Raw genomic sequence first — 27690 nt, 5'->3', positions numbered from 1 at the left:
TATAAGGTATTTTTGTTGTTTTGTTTTGTTTTTTTTCTAAATACCAAGGAGAAAGAGCAAGTTTGGCACATTTTAAACAATAACGTTCTGGGTAAGTTTTTTCACTTGTGTATCTAAGTAAATTTAAACGGTAAGTGGTTTGTGACTGATTACATTTGTTTTGATCTTAGAAAAGAACAATGTGAAATCAAACATCAAAGAACAGAAAGGAAGATCCCTAAATACATTCCACCTCACCTTTCTCCAGATAAGAAATGGCTTGGAACTCCTATTGAGGAGATGAGAAGAATGCCAAGGTGTGGGGTCCGGCTGCCTCCCTTGAGACCATCTGCCAATCACACAGTGACTATTCGGGTAGGTGTTACCTCTTACCTATAAAGAGAGAAGATGCTAAGTCTTAATTTATTCTGATACTTATAAATGTGAAAAACAGACCAAAGCATAAAAGTGCTTCTCTTTTCTGCATATATAAAGTACTGAGAATTCTACAGGATGGAGAAATATAACAATAGCTTACTTAACACGGTACTTAACAAATCCATAAGAGGAATCATTGTTAGCTGGTGAGAAAATTGAATTTTTCTGTATTTTTAAGAAAATTTATTGGATTAAAAAAAAATTCAATTGACAATATTTATTGAGTACCCACTACATGTTAGGTACTAAAATTCAAAGTTGTATGTGGTTCAATATCCTCAAATCATTCTTCAGTTTTACCCTCTTTTCTGAGCTTTAGATTCTTCTAGACATCTCCCTCACTGTCCCACAGGTATCTCAAACTCAACATTTTTAAAACCTTATTTAAAAAAATTATGGTTATACATATACCATCTTAACCATTTTTTTTTTTTTTTTTTTTTTTTAAATTAATTTATTTATTTTTGGTTGTGTTGGGTCTTCGTTGCTGTGCAAGGGCTTTCTCTAGTTGTGGCGAGCGGGAGCTACTCTTCATTGCGGTGCACGGGCCTCTCACTATCGCGGCCTCTCTTGTTGTGGAGCACAGACTCCAGACGCGCAGGCTCAGTAGTTGTGGCGCACGGGCTTAGTTGCTCCGCGGCATGTGGGATCTTCCCAGACCAGGGCTCGAACCCGTGTCCCCTGCATTGGCAGGCAGATTCTCAACCACTGCGCCACCACGGAAGCCCCTTAACCATTTTTAAGTGTACATTTCATTGGCATTCAGTCCATTCACAGTGTTGTGCAACCATTACCACTATTCATTTCCAGAAATTTTTCATCTTCCCACACAGAAACTCTGCCTACTAAACAATAACTTTCCATACCTAACTAACCCGTGGTAGCCTCTTTCACACTGTCCATGCGTTCTTTTTTTTAAAACAACAACAACAACAACAACTTTATTGAGGTACATAAAATTAACCCATTTTAAGTACTCAATTCAGTGATATTTAGTTAATTTTTTAAAAATTTTTATTTATTTATTTTTGGCTGCATTGGGTCTTTGTTGCTTTGCGCAGGCTTTCTCTAGTTGCAGTGAGCGGGGGCTACTATTTGTTGTGGTGCTCAGGCTTCTCATTGCAGTGGCTTCTCTTGTTGTGGAGCACGGGCTCTAGGTGCGCGGGCTCTAGGAGTTGTGGCACAGGGGCTCAGTAGTTGTGGCTCGTGGGCTCTAGAGCTCAGGCTCAGTAGTTTTGGTGCACGGGTTTAGTTGCTCCGTGGCACGTGGGATCTTCCCAGACCAGGGCTCGAACCCCTGTCCCTCCTGCATTGGCAGGCGGATTCTTAACCACTGTGCCACCAGGGAAGCCCATATTTAGTTAATTTACTGACTTAGGCAACCATAACCATAATCCAATTTTAGAAGATTTCTACCACTCATAGAATAGTTTTAAATATTCATCTCTTGGGAATTCTCTGGTGGTCCAGTGGTTAGGATGGTTAGGACTCAGCACTTTCACCGCTATGGGCCTGGGTTTTATCCCTGGTCAGGGAACTAAGATCCTACAAGCTGTGTGGCGTGGCCGAAACAAAAAACAAAAAAAAACCCATAGAGGATTAAATATTTATCCCATTTATTAGTCAGATGCTGTATTAGATTTCACAGGGGCTACTTAAAAAAAATCCCTTTTCTTGTACAACTTAGTCTACATGTGATTAAATATTTTGAAGTATAGAATTTATTAACATAGTTAGGTAGCAGCAACATTGAGCAGGGTGGTGGGGTTGGACTGAGCTCCTAAAGATGAGCAGAAATTTCTGAGGTGGAGTTAATTTAGCGAGGCAAGGGAATTCCAGACAGATACATAATCTGTATAGGAAAAGGCTGTGTGGTTAAAAACCATTTGTTTTAGAAACGAAAAACAATTGATTTGCTAGAACTGAGAATTTGGATGGGAAATGGTGGAAGAGAAGACTTGAAAAGTGGATTGGGTCCATATTGTAGAGGGCTTCAGGTGCCAGGAACTGGACTTGAGTCTGTAGGAATTGGAACTCATTAAAATGTCTGTGTAGACAATAGTTGTACTGTATGTATAGCAAGATTGATCAGACAGGTATAAGTAAGGAAAACTGAAGTGAGGATACATTGGAAACAGGGGAAGGTAATGTAAGAGCTCAGATAAGAGATGAAAAGTAAAGAAACAATAATTATCAAATTGTGCTGCATGGAAGTTGTTCAGGGGTTCTTTTGAAATTGACTCTCGTTTCTTTTCTAAATTATACTTTTAGCTATGAAAAACCTGTAGTAAAAGAACTAACAAATGCGCTCAAATTTTAAAATGCTTAATACCATATTTTAACCAGCAGATTTTACCAGGAGAACTCATTTTTACGCAGATCATAGAATCAAGGTTCTCTTGCCACTGCTGTTTGAAGAATTTCCTTAAGCATCAAAATATCAGTTAAAAAAGGTTACCATTTGCAACTGTTTTGGTGTGTGAATAGGATTTTCTTAATACTGGATAAGAGATATAAATAGTAGGTTGATGTAAGCTTTAGCTGTCATCTCTAACTCCTGATTTCAGATTTTATAGTCCTTAAAGTAACCTCATTGCTATTGATGTTAGAATATGTAAAGTTACTGTAAAAATTATATTTATTTAAATAGCTTATATTTAAATATAATGATTTTGTATCACATTTCTTAGGGAAAAAAGAGTTTTGCTATTTTAAAAAGTTTGAAAAAAAATAAGAAAAAAATTTAAAAAAAGTTTGGAAATAACTGAGACAGGGTAATAACCATGAGAATAAAAAAGAATAAATGGTTGCATTGTTTTGAGGTAATATTGATAGGACATGGTGAATTCTTAAGTATGGGTGATAAGGGAAAAGGAGGCATTGATAATGTGTGTAAAATTAAGAAAAGACTTGGATGACTGACAAGATGTTAATGGTGAAGATTTGGAGAAAAGGTTGATCGGGGGAAGTAAGTGATATTTTGACTTTTCCTGCTTCCTCTCTCCCGCTACCCACAAAGAAAACCTGAAGCATCTTATACCATCATTACCTAATCTTTGTAACTACTGTTTATTTATTGTTAGATATCCAATGAATTTATAAAAGTTTTATTTTATTACAAAAGTAATATAGGCTCAATGGGAAAAAAAAAAAGCAACTGTTATGTGAAAGTGTATACCTCAGAAAACCCAAGTGTCTCTCAGTCCTATTCCCAGAGTTTAACAGTTTGGTGTATTTTCTTCTAGATCCTTTTTCCTGAATATGGTAATATGATATATGTATAATTAATAGTTAGTTATTAAATAGACAGTCCTTAATTACATTTCTGAGATGCCAGATATTAATAGTTACAGAATTTGAAGTAATAAAGTAAAGCTGATATTTAGCGTTAGAAATGTAAGGCAATCTGAAATTGCATGGATGGACATAATAGTGCTTGATTATCTGTAAACGCACACACACATTCACGCACCAACATGTACACACATAAGGCAAACACATGTAGGTGCATGCACTATGCACATGCACACACACATTTAGACAGACAGACATCCAAAGCATATCCTTATATATATGTTCTCCTATGTGTGAACCTCTCCTGGTACCTGTTTTTGTCACCTCAGATTACATGGAACATCTTTACAGAATCACTTTTGGGATCCTCATATGGAGGTGAAAATACTTTTGGCATGATTGGTGACTCAGCCACTTTTGACCATTCTTTATTCTTTCCTCCTTGGAATATTCTCATCCTTTGGATTCCTTGACACCATATAATCGTGATTTTCTTCCTACCTCCTTAAGCCACTTCTTATGTTCCTTTTAGCTTTTTTTCTATATGTGGCCCTTAAACGTCGTTGGAGTTCCCCAAAGCTCTTTCATAGGTCCTCTTCTCCGTCTCTCTCGGGGTAGTCTTATACACACTCATGGTTTTAATGGTTATCTATATAAATGGCCTATAAATTTATTTATCTTGGGTTGCAGACTTTTAATGAAGCTGCCTATTTGACAGCAGCTTTCCCTTTTCAAGGCTGTTCCCTTTTCTTGTTTCTTCCGCCTTTTCCTACTTCTTTTTATCCTTTGGAGTTGAGCTCAACTGCTACTTCCTCGAAGCCTTCCCTAAGCTTACCAGATAAGTTAAAATTGTCTAGAAAGGTTCTTATGACACTATGAACCTCTCATTTATAGCATCTTACAGTTGAAATTTTATATTTATTTATGTGATTATTTGATGATCTACAGTGAAATTCTGATTTATGCTATAGCATGGATGAACCTTGAAAACATTATGCTAAGTGGGAGGCCGGGCACAAAAGGTCACATTTTGTATGATTCCATTTATATGAAATGTCCAGATTAGGCAAAATGTAAAGCTATTTTGTTGTAAAGTATCTTTTTCCTCAGACATTTACTTAATGCTTATTATAAGTAGCATGTGTATATATATGCATACATATACATGCATATACATATATGTGTACATTTACATATACAGTTGACCCTTGAACAACTCGAGGGTTAGGGGTGCCGACCCTCTGGGTAGTCCAAAATCCAAGTATAACTTTACAGTTGGCCCTCTGTATCCGACGTTCCACATCCACACATTCAGTCAACTGCTGATTGTGTGGTACTGTAGTACGTATTCATTGAAAAAGATCATTGTATAAGTGGACCCAAGCAGTTCAAACCCGTGTTGTTCAAGGGTCAACTGTATGTATGTAAACACTTATACCTATTAGAAACACACATGTCAGGCTCTGTTGTAAATATTCAAAATACAAAGTTAATATAATTACTATTCTCAAGAAGTTTAGAGTCTAGTGGGGGAAGGGAAAAAAGTGTGCTCTAGTATGATCATGATCTAGTAAAACAAGAGAGAATACACTTACTGCCTATTAGAAAGTTTTTAAAGACTTCTTAGAGGAAATGAAGATTGAGCTGAGTCTTGAAGGTCAGAATAGATGTTTACCCAGATAGTGTTTGCAGTAAGAGAGAATGTTAAAAACTGGAATCATTAGAATCAAAGTATAGGCAGAGGGGAGCCATTATAGGATTAGAAGCTTGGGGATATTTTAGAAACATACTGTTATTCCCAAGTGGGGATAAGGGTTTTATGGGGGATGAATGTGTCTGGGAGTAGTTGGAGTTAGGGAGAGGGATAGAAAGCTGTTACCAGAAATTCAGGCAATGAATAATGAGGACCGGGGGTGGCCGTGGGGGCTGGATGGGATGAAGATAGAATGCCAAGGACATGGTGACTTGGAAACTGATTAACTGGAGGTAAGGAGTGGGAACAACTGAAAAAGACATGAGATTTCTTGCCTAGGAGCTGGTCTGTATTTTATAACATTTGCTTTGGCTGCTTTCTTTGGATTATTTTGTACAAGAGATATGCCTAGTTTTTATGCACTTACAGTTTTCTTATATTTCAGGTAGATCTTCTGCGAGCAGGAGAAGTTCCTAAACCTTTCCCAACACATTTTAAAGATTTGTGGGACAACAAGCATGTTAAGATGCCTTGTTCAGAACAAAACTTGTACCCGGTGGAAGATGAGGTAAGAACAAAACTGAACAGAACTGATGTTCTTTTAGTCTCTGAAAGGTATTTTAATACTTGCTGTTTGACTTCTGATTCTACCATGTAAAGGAACTTGGAATAGTTTCCTCATGTTTTTCTTTTCCTTAAAGAATGGTGAGCGAACTGCAGGGAGCCGGTGGGAGCTCATTCAGACTGCACTTCTCAACAAATTCAGTCGACCCCAAAACCTGAAGGTGTGTTCTTTTGCTATTCTTGTCTCTTACATGTAGTTCTTAGAGGTGGGCCCTGGTGTCCTCCCTCAGAGACATTTTTTGGTCTTTAATAGACTCAGGTAACAGCATTATTTATATGGTAAGTGCTTGCTTCCTGAGGAACTCTCTGTAGAGACATTCTTGGTTTACACTCCATCACTAGGAAATGAGTAGAATTGAGAGTTGTAAATTACTTGCCTGGAGCCACACAGAATAATTTGGAGAACCAGGAATAAGACTTCTGTTTCTTGATTGCCCATCCAGTTTCCTTTGGTCCTGGCTTCTCTTTTATTTTGTTTTGGAATTATCATACTTCTGAAATGTCTTTAAAAGTAAATGAGGGAAGAATTATGACTTCACCATTGTTTGCCCGAAGGGAAGCTGAGTTTCCTAATGATTAAAGTATACATTAAGCATTCTACTTTTTATTGCTCTTAATATAGCTTCTAGCAGTTTCATAATCTATTAATCTTATATTTTGGCAATAATTCAATTTTTGCTTTAAAAAATATTTCGTTCAAGATTGTAAGGGCAACCATTAGATTTTTCTAATATTTAAAATATGAGTGAGAGTATATGTTTATTTTTGGCACTATAGCCTTATATAAACTTTTAAAGTTTTTGTAACTATAAACAGATTTTTTTATACTTCTGTGAAAATGGGTTTCATTTTATTTGAGAGACTTAATTTGTTGTATACAGTTTCTCAGGTTTAATACTGTTTTTTTCATTTATTTATTGTTAACGAGTCCAAGCTCACTCTTCTCGCCTTATGACAGGCAAATAAATCAGGAGATAGGTGTTGAGGCAAGGAATATAACTTTATTCGTAATTATTCAGAAAGCGGGCAGACCAAGAAGATGGCAGACTAACGTCTCCAAAAAAACCATCTTATGGGGGTTTGGATGTCAGTTTCTTTTATAGAACAGTGAAGGGGAGGAGATGAGGAAGTAAAGTAAAAAGGCCATAAGTTTTGCAAATATCCCCTGGAATGGCTGGCCTTGGGGAGGAGATGTGTTAATTTCTTCTTTCTGGCAGACATTCACAGGTGGACAGGGTCAGGATGCTTCCCTGAACAAAGGCACTTTGGTTTGACATTCAGGCAGAGGGGCATGGTTCCCTGAGCCAGCCATTATGGATAGACAGTATCCTTTTAGTGAACAAAAGCAGCTGGAAAGCAAAGGTTAAAGTAAAAGAAACAGGTAGTCAGATTTGGCTCTTCCTTGCTACGTACTTACAAGTTATTCTTAAACTTTCTATACCTTTCCTGTAGCTCCTTTTTTTTTTCCTTAGCTCTTTTTTTCCTTAACATGAAAAATAGTGATAAGTTGTACTATAATATATTTTGAAAATTTTATTTCTTAGTGACAGTGTTTCTCAATCTTGTAATTACTTCTTTTAAATGGGAGGAATTCTCAGGGTCTCCCAGACTTTACTTATTGTTAATATTTTAATTACATATGTACAAACGTAAAGCTAAATATAAACTCTTCATAGTATCCAGCTATATCAATTTGATGTTTTTCCATTTTAAGCATTATGACCCGTGATTTGAGTTGTGTTCATTATCACAGTCAAAACAATTTGTGATCAGCATTTCCTTTTTGCACAGATTTTTAAACACTGATCTGAGCCTTGAAATAGTATGCTGAGAAACTTAAAAAAAATACTGTATAAAGAAAACATTCTTTGTTTTGTATTTACTACTTTTTTTTTTTTTTAACCAATCACAAACAGTTGGTGGATGTTGGTAGAGGCAAAGATGGGATCCGTATGCAGAACATCAGCTTGTGAATAAGTATGATGGTGACCACTTTGGTCCAGGTTTTTATGACTTTGGCATTTCTATACTGTAGTGCATCTTAGGATCGCTCACTCTCTCCACCATTTTTATGTATTTGAAGCACCATCTTTCATTTCTACAGTGTGTTGTTTTTTGGCCTTTGTATTCATTCCCAAACCACAATTATATACTCATAAACACAAGCAGGCCAATCAAGAATACTATCCAGACTCCATTTGAAAAACACTGACTTAGGACCTTTATGGCCTTACAAACAGGATTATTTAAGAATTTACATATTTTTTCTTTAAACACAAATGCAGAATAATCATAGTGTTCTAAATTACATTGCTGCTTGCCTCTGTTAGCAATTCCTTAGTGCGCCATGATTACCTTAGGAAGGGGTAATTGCTTTAATCTGAATTTCCCTTTCTTGTTTATTTTATGGTAGGTTCAATAGAACAGTAATCCACCGAGATTTTCTTCTGTTTATGGTAATTGTTTCCTTTGCTGAAAGAACACTATGAGAGGGATGGGGAAACGTTAAATCCCTCTTATCGAATATAATAATATTTTTGCTGTTTTTATGCCATTTGATGTTGAATTAAGAGGGATTAGAGATGTTAAAAATGTAAAAAAGGAACAGTGTCCTCAAAAGTTGATCTACACTGTAATATTTCTATGAATAATGTGTCTGGTAGTTTGTAAAGAATGGACTTCTTTCTGCTTTAACTCATTGTGCTTATTATGAATTATGAACTGAAAAAAAGTTACTCAGCTAAGAATACTGTATAGAGTAGCATCCAGCTTTTCTGGTGATAGGAGATCTCATGGTGGACTACTTCTAAGACTTGAAGACTGAAGTAAAAGTAAATATTAGTTAGGAGTTAATGCTAATTACACAACTCCATTAAAGAATTACAGCATAAATGCTATTTAGAATGTTTTTCCCTACCAACTTTGAGGAATAACTTACATATAAGAAAGTACATCCTTTTAAAGAATGTAATTTGATGAGGTTTGACATTTGCATATACACTTGAAGCCCCCACTACAGTAAAGATACAGAACATTCCTGTCACCCTGCAAGGATTCTTCTTACTCATTTGTGGTCAGTTTCCTCTTTCTGTACTGGCCCCAGGCAACTATTGATCTGCTTCTTCTTTTTCCTTTTTTTTTAAACTATAGATCGGTTTACATTTTATATGAATGGTATCATGTATTATGTATGCTAGTGTGTCTGGCTTCTTGCACTTAGGTGAAGATCTTTGAGATTCATCCGTGTTGTTGAATGTATCAGTAGCTTTTTCCAGTATAAGCATTGTTTGTCCATTCACCCGTTGATAGACATTGCTATTTTTTTAAATAAATTTATTTATTTTTGGCTGCGTTGGGTCTTCGCTGCTGCACGCGGGCTTTCTCTAGTTGCGGCGAGTGGGGGCTATTCTTTCTTGCGGTGCGTGGGCTTCTCATTGCGGTGGCTTCTCATGTTGCAGAGCACAGGCTCTAGGTGCGCGGGCTTCAGTAGTTGTGGCACGTGGGCTCAGTAGTTGTGGCTCGCAGGCCCTAGAGCGCAGGCTTAGTAGTTGTGGTGCATGGGCTTAGTTGCTCTGCGGCATGTGGGATCTTCCCAGACCAGGGCTTGAACCCGTGTCCCCTGCATTGGCAGGCGGATTCTCAACCACTGCGCCACCAGGGAAGCCCCAAAACTTGGGTATCTTCTTATTCCAAATAGATAAAAGACATTTTGTTGGCTCATTATTTAACCTAGCTGCTTGGTAATAATTTATGTGGCATGAAGTATTTTTCAGGAAGCTCTTTGGCAGAGTGTTAATTTTTAAAAACTTCATCAATTCTGAGGAAATTTGGAAGGTTTATAGTAATAATCTAACACAGTGTCTTTCAGACTTAATATGCCTTCAGTAAAAAAATTGGGGTGTGTTACAGTCATAAATGTCTTTTTATAAATTCTATGTATTTATTACTTTAGTAATTTAATATATATTATAAAAGATAATCAAAATAGAAATTTTAAAGGTTGAGATAAAATATAATTGTAAATAATTGTTCTTTTTGCATAATTAATGGTTGTCATATGCCTACCCCACTCTGGTAACTGGGAAGTACTGCCTGTTCAGACAGTTGAAAATTACACCAGCAGATGGCGCAATAGTCTAACTTTTTACAAAAATACGTAATTTACATGGACTAATGGGGAAAGATAACCATTTTTATGTAGCTTATAAAAATAGCTAATAGTAAAGGAGAAAAGACTATTTTAGGCTTTAAGCTAATGTTTCTCAGTCTTTTTTTCATTATTGCTCTCTTTCCCAGGGAGCCTTTTTAGATATTTTTTTCCTAATTTACTCTCCTAATGAAATCTTAATGCTGATGCGCAGTGTATCTGTACATGTAGTGTGACTCTGTTGAAGACCAAAAGTCACTATAATATTTACTTTTTTTATCCCTAAGATCCAATTTTTGTCCACGTGAATTATATCGCCTCTGATTAGAGAGCATGTTTTAGAGTAATTATGTTTTTCCCCCTGTTACTTGAGCTTTCTAATCTCATTTTTCTTAAGTGAATAATAAATTAGTATGCGCTCTTTTTGTTCATAGTTACTGACGTGGAGTAGCTAATGGTAGGAGAAGCTTGCCCAACATTAAGAAGTATACTGGAAATAGTTCATAAAGGAGACAGGCTGTTCATAGACAATTCACTTTACTATATCATGACATTTTGTTTATGCTTTTTCCCTAGGATGCTATTCTGAAATACAATGTGGCATATTCTAAGAAATGGGACTTTACAGCTTTGGTTGATTTCTGGGATAAGGTAGAAGTATGCTTATTTCTTAAACTATGAAACTAATATGACAACTCTAATGGAAAAGTTTGAGAAAAATATGCATAATTCTGTCACACTAACACCATTATCATCTTTTATTTTTGTGAGAAATATTTCCTGCTATTTTATATGCAGCTAATTTTGAATTTTGCTTTAGTCTCTCATGATATGCATTTTCTGTTGTATTGTTGTACCATTTTCAGTAGTATAAAATGGCTGCATAGTATTTCATGTCTAGATTTCGATAATTTAATGATTCCCATATTCTCAGACATCTAGGTTGCATAAGTTTTACTCCCTTCTCAATTATACTGTAGTAACATCTTTATATATGTATGTGAATAAATACATGTATATGTTTTCCCAAATTTAATATTGTTTCTTTAGGTGATTCCCAGAAGTTAGGTGGCTAGGTCAAAAGGCACAAAACTTTTATAGCCCTGGATTTATGCTGTAAAATCATTTTTCCTCAGGGGACTGTAGCAGTTTAGTATGCTATCAGCAATGGGTAAGAATACCACTTTGATAGTACTGTTAGAAGAATAGGTATCATCCATTTTGAAAAACTGGCAGTATACCATTTTAAAAAAAACATTTTATTTTGATACAATGATAGATTCACAAGAAATTGTAAAGAAATGTACAGGGAAGGTCCCATGCACACTTCATCCTATCTTCCCAAATGTTGATTGCTTAAATAAGTATAATACAATATCAAAACTAGAAAACTGACACGAGACCTTATTTAGATTTTACCAGTTATACCTGTACTCATTTGTGTGTGTAGTTATGTAACTGTATCTTCATGTAACCACCACCACAGTCAAGATACAGAACTGTTCCATCACCACAGTGCTCACTGGTGCTGCCCATTATAGCCACACCAACTCCTTCCTAACTTCTGGCAACCACTAATCTGTTGTCCCTGTGCATAATTTTGTTACTTCAGAAAGGTTATAGTTTGTAACCTTTTCACATTGCCTTTTGGTTCCTTTTTATTGCAGAGTAGTGTTCTGTGAGATTGATGTATCATAATTTAACTGTAAATGCATTTCAGGACATTTGAGTTGTTTCTAGTTTTTAGCTGTTAGAACTAAAGCTGCTGTGAACTTTCGTATACAGTTTTTTGCATAAACATAAGTTTTTATTTCTCTGGGGTAAATCCCCAAGAGTGCGATTGTTGAATTGTTTGATAAGTGTATTTTTAGTTTTAGAAGAAACTGCCAGTATACTTTTGCTAGGTAAGTAAGCCTTCCCAAAGAGATACTTTCATATAGAATCTGTTTAAAAGTTTTTTTATAATTTGCTTTTTCTGCCCACAGTTTAATTATCCATGTTATATATGCTTCATTTACTAATACTAGAAACTGAAAGTAATTTTTGAAATGGAAACATTTTGAATTGAAATATTTTCAATATTACACAACTTTAACTTATCTAATAGAGAATAATTATTGAACTTTAAACATGTCCTATGTTGTTTTTAATTGTGGCCTTTCCCTCTCTGGTCTTTTTTTCAGATAAATAACTGTGAGATAAATAAGACAATAATTATTATTCCTGTCGTAAATGAGTAGTTATGATTTAGAAATGAACTTTCTTGGCCAAAGTGACATAGTTTGTCCCTGGTAGGACGGTGTAACCCAATCAGTGTTCTTTCCACTATTGCCTGCGATCACAGTCTGATGTCCCTCTGCACACACCTTCACCTCCTACTTGCTGCTCATTTTCTCTGTAATTAGAGACTGATATGCCCGCTTCGTCCACTTTTCTGTATTGAAGTTCTGTCTCCCAAGACTAACATCTTCCTATCTACTCCCTCCAAAATGAGATGTCACCGTTCTTTGAATTTCCATGACAAATTTTAAAATTTATCTTGTGGCACTCCCTGTCTTTGCTTTGCTTTATTCTAGATGAAATGTTGACATCCACTGGTATGTCAAAAGTTTCTTGGGGCAGAGACTGTATCTTTCTTAGCTTTGTGTTTCGTGTAGCATCTATACAATGTCTTATTTATCGTGTGTGCTCTGTAAGTAGTTATGGACTGGATTTCAACAGGAGATCAGGCAGTCATATTGGTTTTCATGGTTACCAAGGTCATGAGAATATTATCTAGAAGTAACGGTTTGAGTTAATAAAAACTGATGTTTCTGATTCCTTCTCCCACTCCCTGCCCACACACACAACACATCTAAATTAGACTCTTCCTTCTCTGAGCATTTTTAGCTAGTGATGTTCCAGTGTTCTTGTTACTTCATTTCCTGTGACATTACTGAAGATCAGTCTGTCCTCTAGGATTGCTGGTGGTAATCCAGAAGAAAGTGGTTGCTTAATTACATGGTCAGGAATCAAACATTAAGATTATTGTGAACCCTTATTTTTGAGTTACAAATAAGGAAGAACCTGAAAATGTGAAAATGAAATTGACAGTGTTAACACCACCACTCTCTTTTTTCCAGTAGTGTTTTGATTGTTTCACAAAGTATCCGTGAGGCAGCATGATATAAGCAGTGGCTCTCAGATTTATTGTGTATCTGAATCCTGGAGGGCTTATTAAAAAGGTAGCTGCCGGGCTTCCCTGGTGGCGCAGTGGTTAAGAGTCCACCTGCCGATGCAGGGGACACAGGTTCGTGCCCCGGTCTGGGAAGATCCCACATGCCGCGGAGCAGCTAGGCCCGTGAGCCATGGCCGCTGAGCCTGCGCATCCGGAGCCTGTGCTCCGTAACGGGAGAGGCCACGACAGTGACAGGCCTGCGTACGGCAAAAAAAACAAAAACAAAAACAAAAGGTAGCTGCCTACCATCCTCTCCAAGTTTTCTGATTCAGTGGGTCTGGGATGAGACCTGAGAGTTTGCATTTCTAATAGTTTCCTAGGTGGTGCTGCTGTTGGTTCAGAGACCATGCCTTGAGAACTGCTGGCGGAAAAAAGAGCATAGAATTAGAAATGAGTATTTTGTTTCTTAGTCTCAAAGGTTTGTAACTTTAGGTAAGCCACATGACCTCAGCGTTAGTTTCCTCATTTGTGAAATTGACAAAATAACCACTTTATGCATCTTGATGACATGTTTTAAAGATCTAGCTAGCTAACTAATGTATCTGAAATCACTTTTAAAATTCTGGAATGATAATCAAATATGTTGTTACTTTCTTACCTCTGTAAACAGTTTGTTTTGCCTCTTTTCAAGAAAAAGTTCTTTCTGTCATTAACATATCTGAATTGTAGGTATGTTGTAAAAATATAAGAAGTAAGACAATAAAAATTACTTGTGCTTTGGCTACCCCCAAACAATCACCTGAAACAACAATCTGTTTCAGGGCTTTGTATTCTCTTCTGGTTAATTTGTCTATTACTGCAGTAGTGCCACAATGTCTTAATGGCTATAGCTTCATAATAATTCTTGATATCTAGTAAAACGAGCCTCTCATCAGTCTTCTTTCTCACAAGTGTACTGGCTATTCTTTATTCTTTCACGTAAATTTTAGAATCAGCCTGTTGGTGTCCATAAAAATCCTGTTGGACTCTTGAGTAGAATTGCATTAAATATGCAGATAAATTGGAAAAGATTTTACATCTACATAATACTGTATGTTCCTCTCCATAAGGATGGTATGGGTCTTCATTTATTTAGGGTTTTCTTAGATCAGACAGGACCTTGTATTCCAATATTTCTCTTGCTTGCTGTCATGGAAGCCCTCATCATCTATTTCTCCATAGTATAACATGAGCTATGCCCCATAATTATACATTTCTGTATATTGTCTTAATTCAATGTCTGCTCAATTGCTCAATTACTCTTAGGTTCCCTGGCATTTACCCCATTTGTGTTTGATTGCTGGCAGAGCCAAGGCACACCCACTGTCTTGGCCGTTGCCATATACTTTAGGGAAAGATGTGAAATTTGAGCATAAAAGCACTTTGTCCCTTGCCTGATGGGAGCTGTTGGGAAGTTCTTTAGCTTTTCTGAGCCTCAGTTTTCTTCCCATAAAATGGGATTAACAGTAGCTACCTTGGAGTATGATATTCTGATAATTAGTGGCTTCTTGTGGTTCTTTCTCTCAAGACTCCAAACAGGAGGGAACAGGAGCAACCCAGACAGGCCTTGTTCCATCTGTCCATCAGCAGTCGCCGTAGGGCAAGAGCTGGAGGGAAGGTGTATTAGTCAGGGAAACAGCACCAATGGGAGAGAGATACATCTATGTATCTATATCTATATATCTATCATCTATATATATATGTGGGGGAGAGAGAGAGGAAGATTTTAAGGAGGAATTGGTTCACACAATTATGGGGGCTGGCAAGTCTAAAATCTGCAGGGTGGGCTGGCAGACTGGAGACCCAGGGATGAGCTGGTGTTGCAGATGATGTCCAAAGGCAGCCTGCTGGCAGAATTCTCTCTTGCTGAGGTAGGTCAGCCTTTCGTTCTGTCCAGGCCTTCAACTGATTGGAGGCCCATCCACCTTATGGAGGGCAGTCTGCCTTACTAAGAGTCCGTTGATTTAAATGTAAATCTCATCTATTGATTTAAATGTAAAACATCCTCACAGAAACATCCAGGATAATGTCTCATCAAATATCTGGCCACTGGGGCCCAGCCAGGTTGAAACAAAATGAACCATCACACAGGGGCTTTGGAAATCTCTTTCTTGTAGCACTTCTCCCTCTTCTTCTGTAATTACATTGTTTGAACATACGTAAACATCAGGAAGATTTGCAATGTGCCTCCACATCCATTCCACAGAGATAGGATTCTAGAGTGGTTAGGAGCACAGATAGGGGTCCACATGGCCTGGGTTTGGATCCTGGGTGGGTAACCTGAGGCATTCTCTCAGCGCATCAGTTTCCCCATTGGGAAATGGGGGTAAATAGTACATTTCTCTCACAGAGTTGTAGTGAGGGTTAAATGATGTAATGTATGCAAAGCATAGATCAGTGCCTGACACCTGGCCATTTTTATCCCTCACCTTCTAGAGTTAATACATTTAAACATCATGATACGATATGTTTCTGCCAAAAATTTTAATGAAAAATAGTATATATAGTTAAAACCTCCTTTGTTTCTCTCTGCAAGTTCTTTTCCCTTTCTCCTTCATTGAAGGCAGCATTGTCCTAAGTGTGGCATCTGATTTGGCAGTTATTTTTTTTCTACATTTTAACTACATATCCATTAACAAGAGATAGCAGTGTTTTCTGCATTTCAAATGATGGAATATGGTATCATAGTGTACATAATATTCTGTAACTTGCCTTATTTTTACTCCGCAGTATGTTGTTGGGATCTAACGATTCTGAATATATACAGAATTGTCTCATTTTAATGCTGATTAGATTCCTTGTATGAATAGCTTACCTTCCTGTGCCGGTACTGCTGGATGTTGGGGAGTTTCTAATGTTTTGCTGTCATAAGCAGTGCTGTGATGGACACAGCCTATGGCTGTCTTTGTGCCCTTGTGATAGGCTGCAGGGTAGGGCAGGCATGTTGGAGGTTCCCTGGGTATCGACAAAGAACTCTCCAAGATAGTGAGTTGTACTTTATTTTTCACACCCTGGCCAATGCTTGATTGATATTGTCAGGCTTTAAAATCTTTGCCTGTCAGATGGCTTTTTTTTTTAATTAAAAACAATTTTTTTTAACGTCTTTATTGGAGTAAAATTGCTTTACAATTGTGTGTTAGTTTCTGCTTTATAACAAAGTGAATCAGCTATACATATACATATATCCCCATATCTCCTCCCTCTTGCATCTCCCTCCCACCCTCCCTATCCCATCCCTCTAGGTGGTCACAAAGCACCCAGCTGATCTCCCTGTGCTATGCAGCTGCTTCCCACTAGCTATCCATTTTACATTTGGTAGTATATATTGCCACTCTCTCACTTCGTCCCAGTTTACCCTTCCCCCTCCCCATGTCCTCAAGTCCATTCTCTACGTCTGGTGGTGTCTTGCGAAGCACAGAAGTTTTTAATTTTGATGAAGCCTAAATTAATTTTTTCTGTTTTTGGTGTCATATCTAAGAAGCTAATCCAAGGTTGCAAACATTTACTCCTGTGTTTTCTTCTAAGAATTTTATGGTTTTAGCTCTTACTTTTAGGTTCATGACTTATTTTGAATTGATTTTTGTATATGGTGTGAATTAGGGGTCAATTTTATTTTTTTGCTTGTGAATAGCCATTTTGTGTTAATTTTCACATACGATGTGAGATAGAGGTCTGATTTCATTATTTTTCATGTGGATGGATATCAGGTTGTCCCAGCACCATTTGTGGAAAAGACTTCTATCCGTATTGAATTGTCTTGGCACCCTGCAAAAACCAATTGACCATACATGTGAGGGTTTATTTCTGGCCTCTCAATTCTATTCCACTGCTCTATATGTCTTTATGCCACTTCCACACAATCTTGACTACTGTAGCTTTGTAATAACTTTTAAATTGGAAAATATGAGTCCTCCAGCTTTGTTCTTTTTCTAATTTGTTTTGGCAGTTTTGGATCTTTTGTGCTTTCATGTGAATTTTAGGGTCAGCTTATTGATTTCTGAAAAAAGTTAGCTGTGAAGGGTAATTTCTATAATCATATTAATAGAATCCATACTAATTCTGCATCTTGAGGCAGGACCAGTCAATTTCAGGGTTACCTTATTGAGCTTTTGAACCATATGATGTTTAAAGGTAGGCATAAAATAATGGAAGCCTTATGGCTATGTCAGAATATCTTTGTATCTAGATGTCTTTCACTCTTAAAGAGATGTAATTTTTGATGCAATGAAAAGTTGACCAAACTGATAAAATCTTTGTCACTTAAGTTATAGTATATAGATGGTCTGTTTGCGTTTTGTAATTTTCGTGCCTTAAACTAGTTACAGTTGTTAATTTGGGTAGGTACATTTGATACCTTGTGATGGCAGTAAAACACGCCATTGGTTAAAATACCCCTGTCACCTTGCTATGAGGTAAAGTAGTCGATTTTTCCTCTCTTCTTAATCACTCTACTCAGACAGGACCTTGTTTCCCTTTTATCTAGTGACCTTGCCCAGAAACATTCCTGTAAGAGTAATATATAGCAAGTTTTGGTGTGTTTAGTGTAGATCATAAATATGAGGTGATTACCAAGGTGCTGATGATAGTTTTACAGTTCTCTAGAGAGAGGAGTCATTGCATTTTTGACCTTCTGATTTTTATTTACTTTGTAAACATACGGGAGGTTGGGGGAGTCCTCACAATTGTACCAAATACTCATTTCTTATTGTTTTCTTTAAGTTTTTGTCTCTCTCTCTCTATTTTTTATAGTTATATCTAGATATAAAAGTATATTTAAAATATTTTATGATATATTATAAAGCTGTGTTACATAGCTTCATCATTTTTAGTCTTAATGGTTGCATAATATTCCATCAAATGATATGTCATTTGCTTAGCCATTCCAGTGTTAGAGATTTAAGGAAGTCTCTTTGTGTAAAGCATGTCTAGAGATTTAAGGATGTTCGTCCCTATGACTGTCTGTTGTTTGTGCATTGTCAATGTACTTAACAGTAGACCTTGGATATTTAATACAGTTGTGTGTTTTTCTGTCCTTCAAACTTCCAAAGGTATTAATATAGAACTTTACCATGTCACAGCCCACAGGGATAACATTGCCCAGGATTGCAGGAGTTATTGAGAAGTAAGTATTAGATACATATGTGGTGGGATTGGAGGAGTAAAAACAGATCTTTAGTGCAAGGGAAGCAGTTGTTTGGCTAGGTTTTAAATTATAAGTGAATTCTATTTGCTTTGTATTGTCTGTGTCCACATTTTGGAGTAAGAATGCTTCTTTTAAAAGGGCTCTTAAATGTTGCTTTTAACAGTATTTGGGAATTCTTTACTTAAATGTCACACCCAGCTCTGAGTAACTTGTTTTGCTAAAGAAAAAAATGAAGTTTAAATTTAATATCATATCAATTTTAATATTTTACAGTTAAGTTGATTTTGGGGCTGTTAACATTTATCTCCTTAAAACTTTGCTTTGGCTGGTTCTGTGAGTAATAGGTTTTGTAACCCATACTACTTTAGAACAGGAGGTGTTAATATCAACAGTCATTTAGTGTGGTTCCATGTTACAGTCATTACCTAAATGCTAGTATTGAGAGCAAGAAGTAAGAGACCCAGAATCCTGGTAATCTTTTGAGCATCCTTATTTAGGATAAAAGCAAGGAGTACTGCCTAAGCTTTTTAAAAAGTTTTTTCAGAGACCAGCAAAGATCACAGAAATCAACCTGTTATTTTGTAAATCATAGTTAAATATTTAGGTGCTACTGAGTTGAAATGGCCATTATTTAGTGTTTTTTGCATCTTGAATGCTAATATTAGTTTTCCTCCCTGCCAGCTGTTGGAAGTGCTAGGAACAAATAATCTGTGTTTTATGGCCCTCCTGGGTGGTGTTCCACAAAATTAAATTCAAACACTTCTATAATTCGTATTCTAACTGAATCGATATACTTACTGCTGACATTTTTCACAGGAAAGTTTAACAGAATGTCCTATATATTAAGAAAGTTTCTCTATTAATACATTTTAGACATATTTTAAATACTTCCCTCTTACAACAACTGTGGCACTATTTCTTTTCATTCTCAGTGAACTAACTTGTGAAATTTACATAGCACATTATGGCCATAGTGATGGAAGAGGGGTGTGGGGATGGCGTATGTTAAGAGTGGTTACTTCTGTTTCTGTGATCCTGGCTTCTATTTCTGGACTTGGATGCTAGTTAAAAAATGGATGTTTGCCTTATAATTATTCATTAGGCCATCCATATATATTTTGTGTACTTTTTGAACATTTATTTCACAATAAATGTAATTGTCAAAATAAAGAACTTTAAATTCTAAAATTGGTTTGTATAGTGAACTTTTTCAGTAAATGGAATAGTTGTTGAAAGGAAACCTAAGGTTTTTGGTGACGATTTCATCTTCCTTTCCATGTTTAGTTTTATGTCTGGAATAGAAAAGATAGGAATGAGTAGGTCTCTTATTTCCTCACTTATGTTAGTTAGTTTATCCATAAAGCCTTTCATAAATACCAAAATCAGGTATTTTGTTTTTGTTGTTGTTTTATTTTTACATCTGTGATTGCTAAAAGTGGAGAGTGAGAGATAGGAGTACAGGAATGGGAGATCATTTAAAATAAAAAATGGAAAAATTTAAACTTCAAAGTTCAAAGGTTTTATTGTTGTGGTTAGGCTAGAAATATATTCCTCTTTGGAAGCCACTATTTTTTTTTTTAATAAATACAGCATGAAGTTTATACCTCAAGTCATACGTACACAGTAAATTCTTTATGGCAACTCGGTAATTGTGCATCTCTTGCCTTTGCTGTAGTTATTAAAATATTGAGTATGTATTGTCCTGTCTGCTCGTGTCCTATGACTTGTCAGAGAAAGGTTGTGTAAAGCCTCTTTTCCTGTAAATGAGGATGTGTAAATCTATCAATAATGAACTTGCATTCTTGCTTATGTACTACTTAATTTTAAAAGGTAAATAGGTGTCGTATTGAGTTTTGAAGGATGTGCACTAAGTGGAGCAAACTATTATGCCTAAGTCATCTTTTCCTTCAGAGTTCTTTTTGTGTAGTTTTACATTTAAAAAACAGGTATATCAGAATTCTTTGTCCCAAAAATTGAGACGTGTGCTGTTATAGCCATGTTTAACTAAAATGACATTTTTGAACTCACGTGACCATGAGAAACCTTAAAAATTATCATTATTGACAGAACAACAATAGAAACTCAGGGAAAACAAATATAAGCTTGTATTAAAATGGATTACCGAGAAAGTTATCTCACATATATAAAGTAATGGCTAGATGGAATTGTTTTGACTTATATCTTTATTATGGGATAAAAAGTTAAAATATAATATATTGAAATTATTAGGCAAAAATCATAGTGTAAGTCACCTGTCATTAAGTAGCATAAAATGCAATAGTTGTATGTTTATGCATCACTTGGGCGTCATATGTGCATTCATACGTAAGTGGTGTCTTTCAGACTTCCTGGCTTTCTGGTGCGTGCCATAGTATTATGGACAGCTTATCTAATAATAACTATATCGAATGTACTTAATACTTTTTTGTATGTTAAAATATTTTTTTAAATTTATTTATTTTGTTTATTTTATTTTTGGCTGCACTAGGTCTTCGTTGCTGTATCTGGGCTTTTCTCTAGTTGAGGCAAGCGGGGGCTACTCTTTGCTGCAGTGCACTGGCTTCTCACTGCAGTAGCTTCTCTTGTTGCAGAGCACGGGCTCTAGGTGTGCAGGTTCTAGGTGCTCTTAACCACAGTGGTTAAGAATCCGCCTGCCAATGTAGGGGACACGGGTTCGGTCCCTGGTCCGGGAAGATCCCACATGCCGCGGAGCAACTAAGCCCGTGCGCCACAACTACTGAGCCTGTGCTCTAGAGCAGGCAAGCCACAACTACTGAGCCACGTGCCACAGCTACTGAAGTCCTCGCGCACCACAGAAGAAGAAACCCGCATACCACAATGAAGAGTAGCTCCTGCTTGCAGCAACTAGAGAAAGCCCATGTGCAGTAACGAAGACCCAACACAGCCAAAAAATATATATATACACACATATATATAAGAAAAAAATTTTAGAACAAAAATATTATAGGATTTTTTTCTTTTTTCTCTCTCCATTCCCTCACCCCTACCCCCACCCCCACCCCACCCCCCATCACCACAATCTCTATAAATGTTTCATGGAACATTAGTGTTTTTTAGACTAGTTTTGGAAAAGCTGAGGTAAGGCAACATGTTGTTAACCACTGTTTCAAATCAGAACAAATGTCATTAACCAATAACCAGTAAAGATTGTGGGCTTTCACAATAGCCTTTTTTTTTTTTTAATAGTGCAGAAGTAAGTTTCTGAATGTATATAAACACATTACTCCTTAGCTTCCAGTTCCAAGTGGAATTCTTCATAACGAATCTATTTCTGGACGTTTCTTCAAAACTTAAACGATTTAAAGTATCCTTGTTAGTTTTGTCATAAAGAGCCTGTAGCAAATTCCTAATCAAATGAAAGCAGCCTTGAATGTTTCACAAGACTACAGCTAATGTCTTTATTCCTCTAGCTTTCGAACCTCTGGTTTGGAGTTCAGTGGAAATTTAACCTTTTTGGACTTCTTCCCTTAGTGACTCACAGTCTCTAGAATCAATAAGGTCTGCATTGCTTTTACAGCTTGACTTGATTTAATTCATGAGAACTGCAGGAGCCAAAAGAAAGCTAATCAGAGTCAGAAAAATATTAAATTTTAGATTTGTGTGAAATATGTGGACTTCCTCCTTGGTTTGGTTAATGTATCCTTTGGGTTGGAGCATATGTTGAGGGTCTCATTCATGATTTATTTTAAATAGTGCAGCTCTCATAGAATTAATCGCTCCAATTGGAACTAGGCACGTTGCTTTATAAACTTGCTGAGGTATAATGGATAATTAGTCTCAGTTGAGCCCTCTATGCACTAGATCATTGATGAAATTAGAGTTGTTATTATGTGTTTGTGAAACACTGTGTTGTATTTATGTGTGTGGAGGACAAGGAGGATGGAAATTATAGACATCCAAAAGTGAAAATTTATTTAGTAGAATTCCTCCTGTATTCTAATGATGAAATTAATCTAGTACATTAATGTCCTGTAACTCCAACCCTACCTACTCTGTTCAAATAGCTATGGAAGCCATTACCTTTAAATGTTGCTGTGTCATTGATTTCATTATCTAGAAATCTACTCTGTTGGAGGGGTGATAATAATTTCATGTTCTAATCTCTCCTGTGATTTATATCTCTATCAACTAGCTCTGAGCTGTTTTCTTTTTTTCAATGCAATTTGACACCATACCTTGATTTATAAATCCTGTTAGATTACTTCTCAGATTATTTACTCATCTTATGCTCCTAGTCATTAAAAATAAATTCTGTATTCCTTTTGGTTAAGCTCCTCGTAACACTTTTATCCACATATAAGATCTCATATTTAACACTAGAAGGATTTTCGTAGTATATATTACCTGAAGATAAAAATAGTAAGAGGAAATAAAAACAATATAAATCTGTTTTTCAAATTTATATACTGTTTCCATGTGTAGCCTGTATAAACAGTGCGGTAAACTCGGTAGTAAAGACTAATTAGGTCCATTGAATAGGTCCATTGTCCTCGTGATGCAGGGAGTGGTACACCATTAGTGCCATGGTAGCCGCGTGGTGGCTGCATCTTAGAGGACTGAGCCAATAGCTCTTTCCACATTTTACTTTTGGTACTAATTGTGAAAAATACTCATCCATGATTTATTGCTATGGTAATGACAAGTAATGATTAACTGCACGGGGCAGTCAGATTCTAAGCTGTCAGAGCAATTATTCTTTACAGTGTTAAAGAAGTTTTTAGTAAGCCGAGTGGCATAGTACCTTGTTGCCTCAGTTGCTCTTTGATTACATGAAAAGCACTACAAAAACATTTTCTACAAGAAGAACCATTTCCAGTGTAGTGAAATATGGAATATTTTCAAATGTACTCCCAAGCTATGCTATTGGTCTAATCCACCTTAGCCCTGGGAAGCCCAGCTTAGATATAAACAAGGTGTCTTAATCCATTCAGGCTGTTTTAACAGAATAGACTGGGTGGTTGATTTATTTCTCACAGTTCTGGACACTGGCAAGTTCAAGATCAAGGTGTTGGCAGATTCAGTGTCTGGTGAGGACCTGCTTCCTGATTCATAGATGGCTGTCTACTTGCTGGGTCCTCACAAGGTAGAAGGAGCAAGAAAGCTCTCTGAGGTCTCTTTTATAAGGGCACTAAATCCCATTTAAGATGGCCTCACCTTCATGACCTAATCACCCCAAGGTCCCACCTCCAAATATTACCACATTGGAGGAATAGGTTTCAGCATACTAATTTTGGGGGGACAAAACATTCTATCTATAGAACCAGAGCATCTTCTTCCATTGGGAGTGGAATTTAAAAGTCCTTACTGTCACAGCACACTGGGTTGAGCAGCCATATAAATAGCCTCTTTCCCCATGGTTGACTTTTGGTTCCTTTTTTAACCCTTTCCTTTTTCCTGGCCGACTGCTTAAGCTGCAGACCATTTTATCTTCACGTCATATGCAAACCCTTATCCATTCCAGGCTTAACCCTGTCTCCTCCTGGACTTACCCCTTCTACAAAGTTCACCTTGTAGATAATCTCCTCAGTGTTTGATGCGACATCCTACTTGGTTATCTGTGGTAGAGACAGTGGTGGTGCTTATTATTGACATCTTTACTATGTACTAAATACAGTGTAAGCAGTATATTTTATCTCATTTGATTCTCACAAATACCCCATTATATAGACACTGTATTTTACAAATGAACAACTAAAAATTCAAGGCTTAGAGAGTTTAAGTAGTTTGTTCAAGTGATGAAGCCAGGATTTCAACCCAGGTGCCACTCACTCCAGAGTCTTAGCTCTTAACGACTATAATCTGTTGTGGTAGTTCTCATCAGTAAGTTATTCTGCTTCCCAGGGGACCTTTGGCAAGGTCTGGAGACATTTTAGATTCTCACAACTGGGGGAGAGGTGCTACTGGCTTCTGGTGGGTAGAGGGCATGGATGCCACTAAACATCCTACAATGAACAGGATGACACTCGCGGTGACAAAGAATTATGCAACCCAAAAGGTCAGTAGTGCCTAGATCAGGTAACCCTGCTCTTCTGCAGTGGTTCTCGAGGTTTGGTCCCTGATCCAGCAGCATCACCTGGGAACTTGTTAGAAATGTAAATTCTCCTGCCCTACCCTGAACCTTGCAAATTAGAAGCTCTGGGGGTGAGGCCCAGCCATCTTTGCTTTAACAATCCCCTAGCTAATTCTGATAGATGTGAAAGTTTGAGAACTGCTCTACTGTACCATCTTTCTCAAACCTCTCCTTGAAGAGTGCCTGTTCCTCAACTTTTTACCTTGCCTAAAGGAGATTTCCCTATTGGCAGTTTTTCCTTCTCAAGTAGAACTTGCTGGAATGAAGAGGAGGAGTTGTTTTTCTCCTCAGCCCCCACTGCTGATTCCTGTCCATTGTTTTTTTTTTTTTTTTTTTTAACATCTTTATTGGGGTATAATTGCTTTACAATGGTGTGTTAGTTTCTGCTTTCTAACAAAGTGAATCAGTTATACATATACATATGTTCCCATATCTCTTCCCTCTTGCGTCTCCCTCCCTCCCACCCTCCCTATCCCACCCCTCCAGGCTGTCACAAAGCACCAAGCCAATATCCCTGTGCCATGCGGCTGCTTCCCACTAGCTATCTACCTTACTACGTTTGTTAGTGTGTATATGTCCATGACTCTCTCTCGCCCTGTCACAGCTCATTGTTAAATTGTTTGGCCATGACCTAGATCTGTGAAAACCCAGGCTGATATCTGTAGAGCTGGGCTGAGGTGGGTCTCCTCTTATCTGTGCCCTGTGGTGCATGCCATCAGAGCTAGCCTTTGACTTAGCACCTAGAGAGGAACCGAGTCAGTCAAACATACTGACCAAACATTAGGTCAGCTGGAAATGATTCAGTTAAGGGACAGAATTGTCCTAGAAACCAATTAACTAAATCAAGGGAGGCCTGAAAAGGTCAAAGATTTGAATTATAAGTACAAAGAAGAGGAGCCTGGGAAAAATCCTCTTAAAAAAAGGTGGCTTTAGTGGCCTATGGCCTTAGATCTGGCATCATTAAAAGCACTGACTTAGGGAGGGTACCTACCAACATCCAACAGCCTTTGTTCGGTTGATAATCATGTTGATGACCTATGAACTAGTCTGACTCAAACCTATATGTGAGACTCTCTACTGTATTAACCTATGATCACAAATTGGATCTGGTTATGCCCTGGGCCAGTTCCTTCTCTAACATCATTAACTCTGCATTTCTTTCCTACCATAGCCTCCTAGTTTTCTACTCACTTATTCCTATAGCACTTTCTGTTTTTAAGGCTACTGCTTCCATCCCTTTTCTTTTGGGCCACTGTTTTCCAGGTTGTGTTGTTCTAATACTTTTAAATAAAGGGTTGAATGGTCAAGTTAGTTTGCTACACGTTATGTCCTCCTACTGGGCATAGTTCTGAGGAGTCTTATAGTGAAGAAATCTGCTTAGTTTTGGTTAACTAAACATTTTCCCCAAACTTATTTATAAACAAAGCCTCCTTCTGTGTAACGGCTTATGATTTCCCTCGTAGGTAATGTCCCATGGAACACACCTTGCAAAACAGTTGTAATCTATTGGCTTTTTCCTGCCTTCCTGTCTTTTCCTGCCCAGCCTGGTACCTGCACATTTGACCCTTGAACAACATGGGTTTGAACTGCGTGGGTCCACTGATAACGTGTATTTTTTTCAATAGTAAGTACTACAGTGCTGTGCGATCAACAGTTGGTAGAATCTGAAGGAATTAGCGGTGGGGGCTGAGGAGAATAACAGCTCCTCCTCTTCATTCTAACAGGTTCTACTTGAGAAGGAAGAACTGCCGAGAGGAAAAACTCCTTCAGGCAAGGTAAAAAGTTGAGGGACAGGTACTATTCCAGAACCATGGATATGGGGGAACCGTGGATACACAGGGCCAAGTATAAATTATATGCAGGTTTTCGGCTGTGCGGAGGGTCGGTGCCTCTAACTCCTGTGTTGTTCAAGGGTCAACTGTAGTCTGCCTTTTAAATCTAGTTACTCCTTGGCACTTAACATAGTGCCAAGAGCTTTAAATACCACTTAATGCTGGGCACACTCAAATCTTTATCTTAAGCTCCTTCTCTCTGTCAGCTTCTTATATTAAGACATAATAAATTTACTTCCTAAACACTTCTTGAGGCTCACCTCTATTTCTGTTATACTTGTCTAATCCATGCTGTCATCATGACTCAGATGGTATATTGCAGCAGTCATCCAGCTGACCCCCATGTTCAGTGGTGCTCCCTTCAAATCCATCCTTCATGCTCCTCACCCACAGTGAGCTATCTGAAGCATATATCTTCAAACCCTATGTGGCACCTCATCTATTTTCAGTTCTGTTGGATGATGTTTATGGTATTCCCTGGCCTTGCCTCTACCCATTTCTCCAGCATCACTTGATGCTGAGCTTCTCCATAACTGATATTCTAATGACTGAATTCCTAAAGATTCTCTGGCATGCTGTTGGCTTGTTCTTAATCCATCCTTCCAGACTTAGCTCAGTCTTTATCTCCTCTGGGAACTCTTTTCTGTCCTCCCAGCCTCTACTAAAGACTCCACTCTGTGCTCACAGTAGTACCTGTGCCTGCCTCCATGCGCTTGCCACATAATGCATGATCTTTCTATAAAATGTCTGCATCCTTCATGAGGCTGAACCTCTCCAGGGCATCTTAGTGTTTTCTAGCTTATGGCTGGTGCTCAGTAAGTGTTTCTTGAACTAACTTCAGTATACTTAAGGAGAGTAGATCAGCACACAGAAATGTGGGTCTTAAGCCACAGCCTCTTACTGAAAGATTTAGGAATTATTTGTGTAAAGTGACAGTTGACCATTTGAGATTGGCAGTTGGTAGAGAGAAAAGATGAGGCATGTACACATAACCCTTATGTCTGTTTATATGGCATTTTTACCCTAAAAAGTAGTACGTTTCTGGAGGACAGAGACCTCGCTTTGCGTTGTTTACTTTTATTTATTTAAACACAGTGCGCATATTGAGCACTGTGTTTATTCCTCACAGTGCTCAATATGGCATCGTGGGCAAAGTGGACACTCAATATATGCTTGAACTAAATGTCAACATACTACTAACAATATGCCTAACTTGAGTTAAGTATAAAGTAGAGGCTGGATCAATTGGGCTG

The 27690-nt window shown here is 37.4% G+C and overlaps 1 protein-coding gene across 5 annotated transcripts in view; it reads left to right on the top strand.

Annotated features, from left to right (window-relative positions):
* The window catches only part of PARG (poly(ADP-ribose) glycohydrolase), a 113568-nt gene that overhangs the window by 8957 nt on the left and 76921 nt on the right, over positions 1-27690 (top strand). For 4 of the 5 annotated variants that reach the window (XM_027111809.1, XM_027111811.1, XM_027111806.1 and 1 more), the window contains exons 4-7: positions 171-354; positions 5850-5972; positions 6106-6189; positions 10752-10826. In XM_027111809.1, the coding sequence (XP_026967610.1) occupies positions 171-354; positions 5850-5972; positions 6106-6189; positions 10752-10826 (466 nt within the window). Of the gene's footprint in view, positions 1-170; positions 355-5849; positions 5973-6105; positions 6190-10751; positions 10827-26329; positions 26381-27690 lie in introns of all 5 variants that reach the window. The other variant, XM_027111807.1, reaches the window with a different exon arrangement.

This window comes from Aethalodelphis obliquidens, unplaced genomic scaffold, assembly GCF_003676395.1.
Source record: "Aethalodelphis obliquidens isolate GAN/ISIS:26980383/991018 unplaced genomic scaffold, ASM367639v1 scaffold11, whole genome shotgun sequence".
Taxonomy (NCBI): Eukaryota; Metazoa; Chordata; class Mammalia; order Artiodactyla; family Delphinidae; genus Aethalodelphis; species Aethalodelphis obliquidens.
The sequence above is the reverse complement of the archived record's forward strand: the minus strand, read 5'-3'. Positions and strand labels throughout refer to the sequence as shown.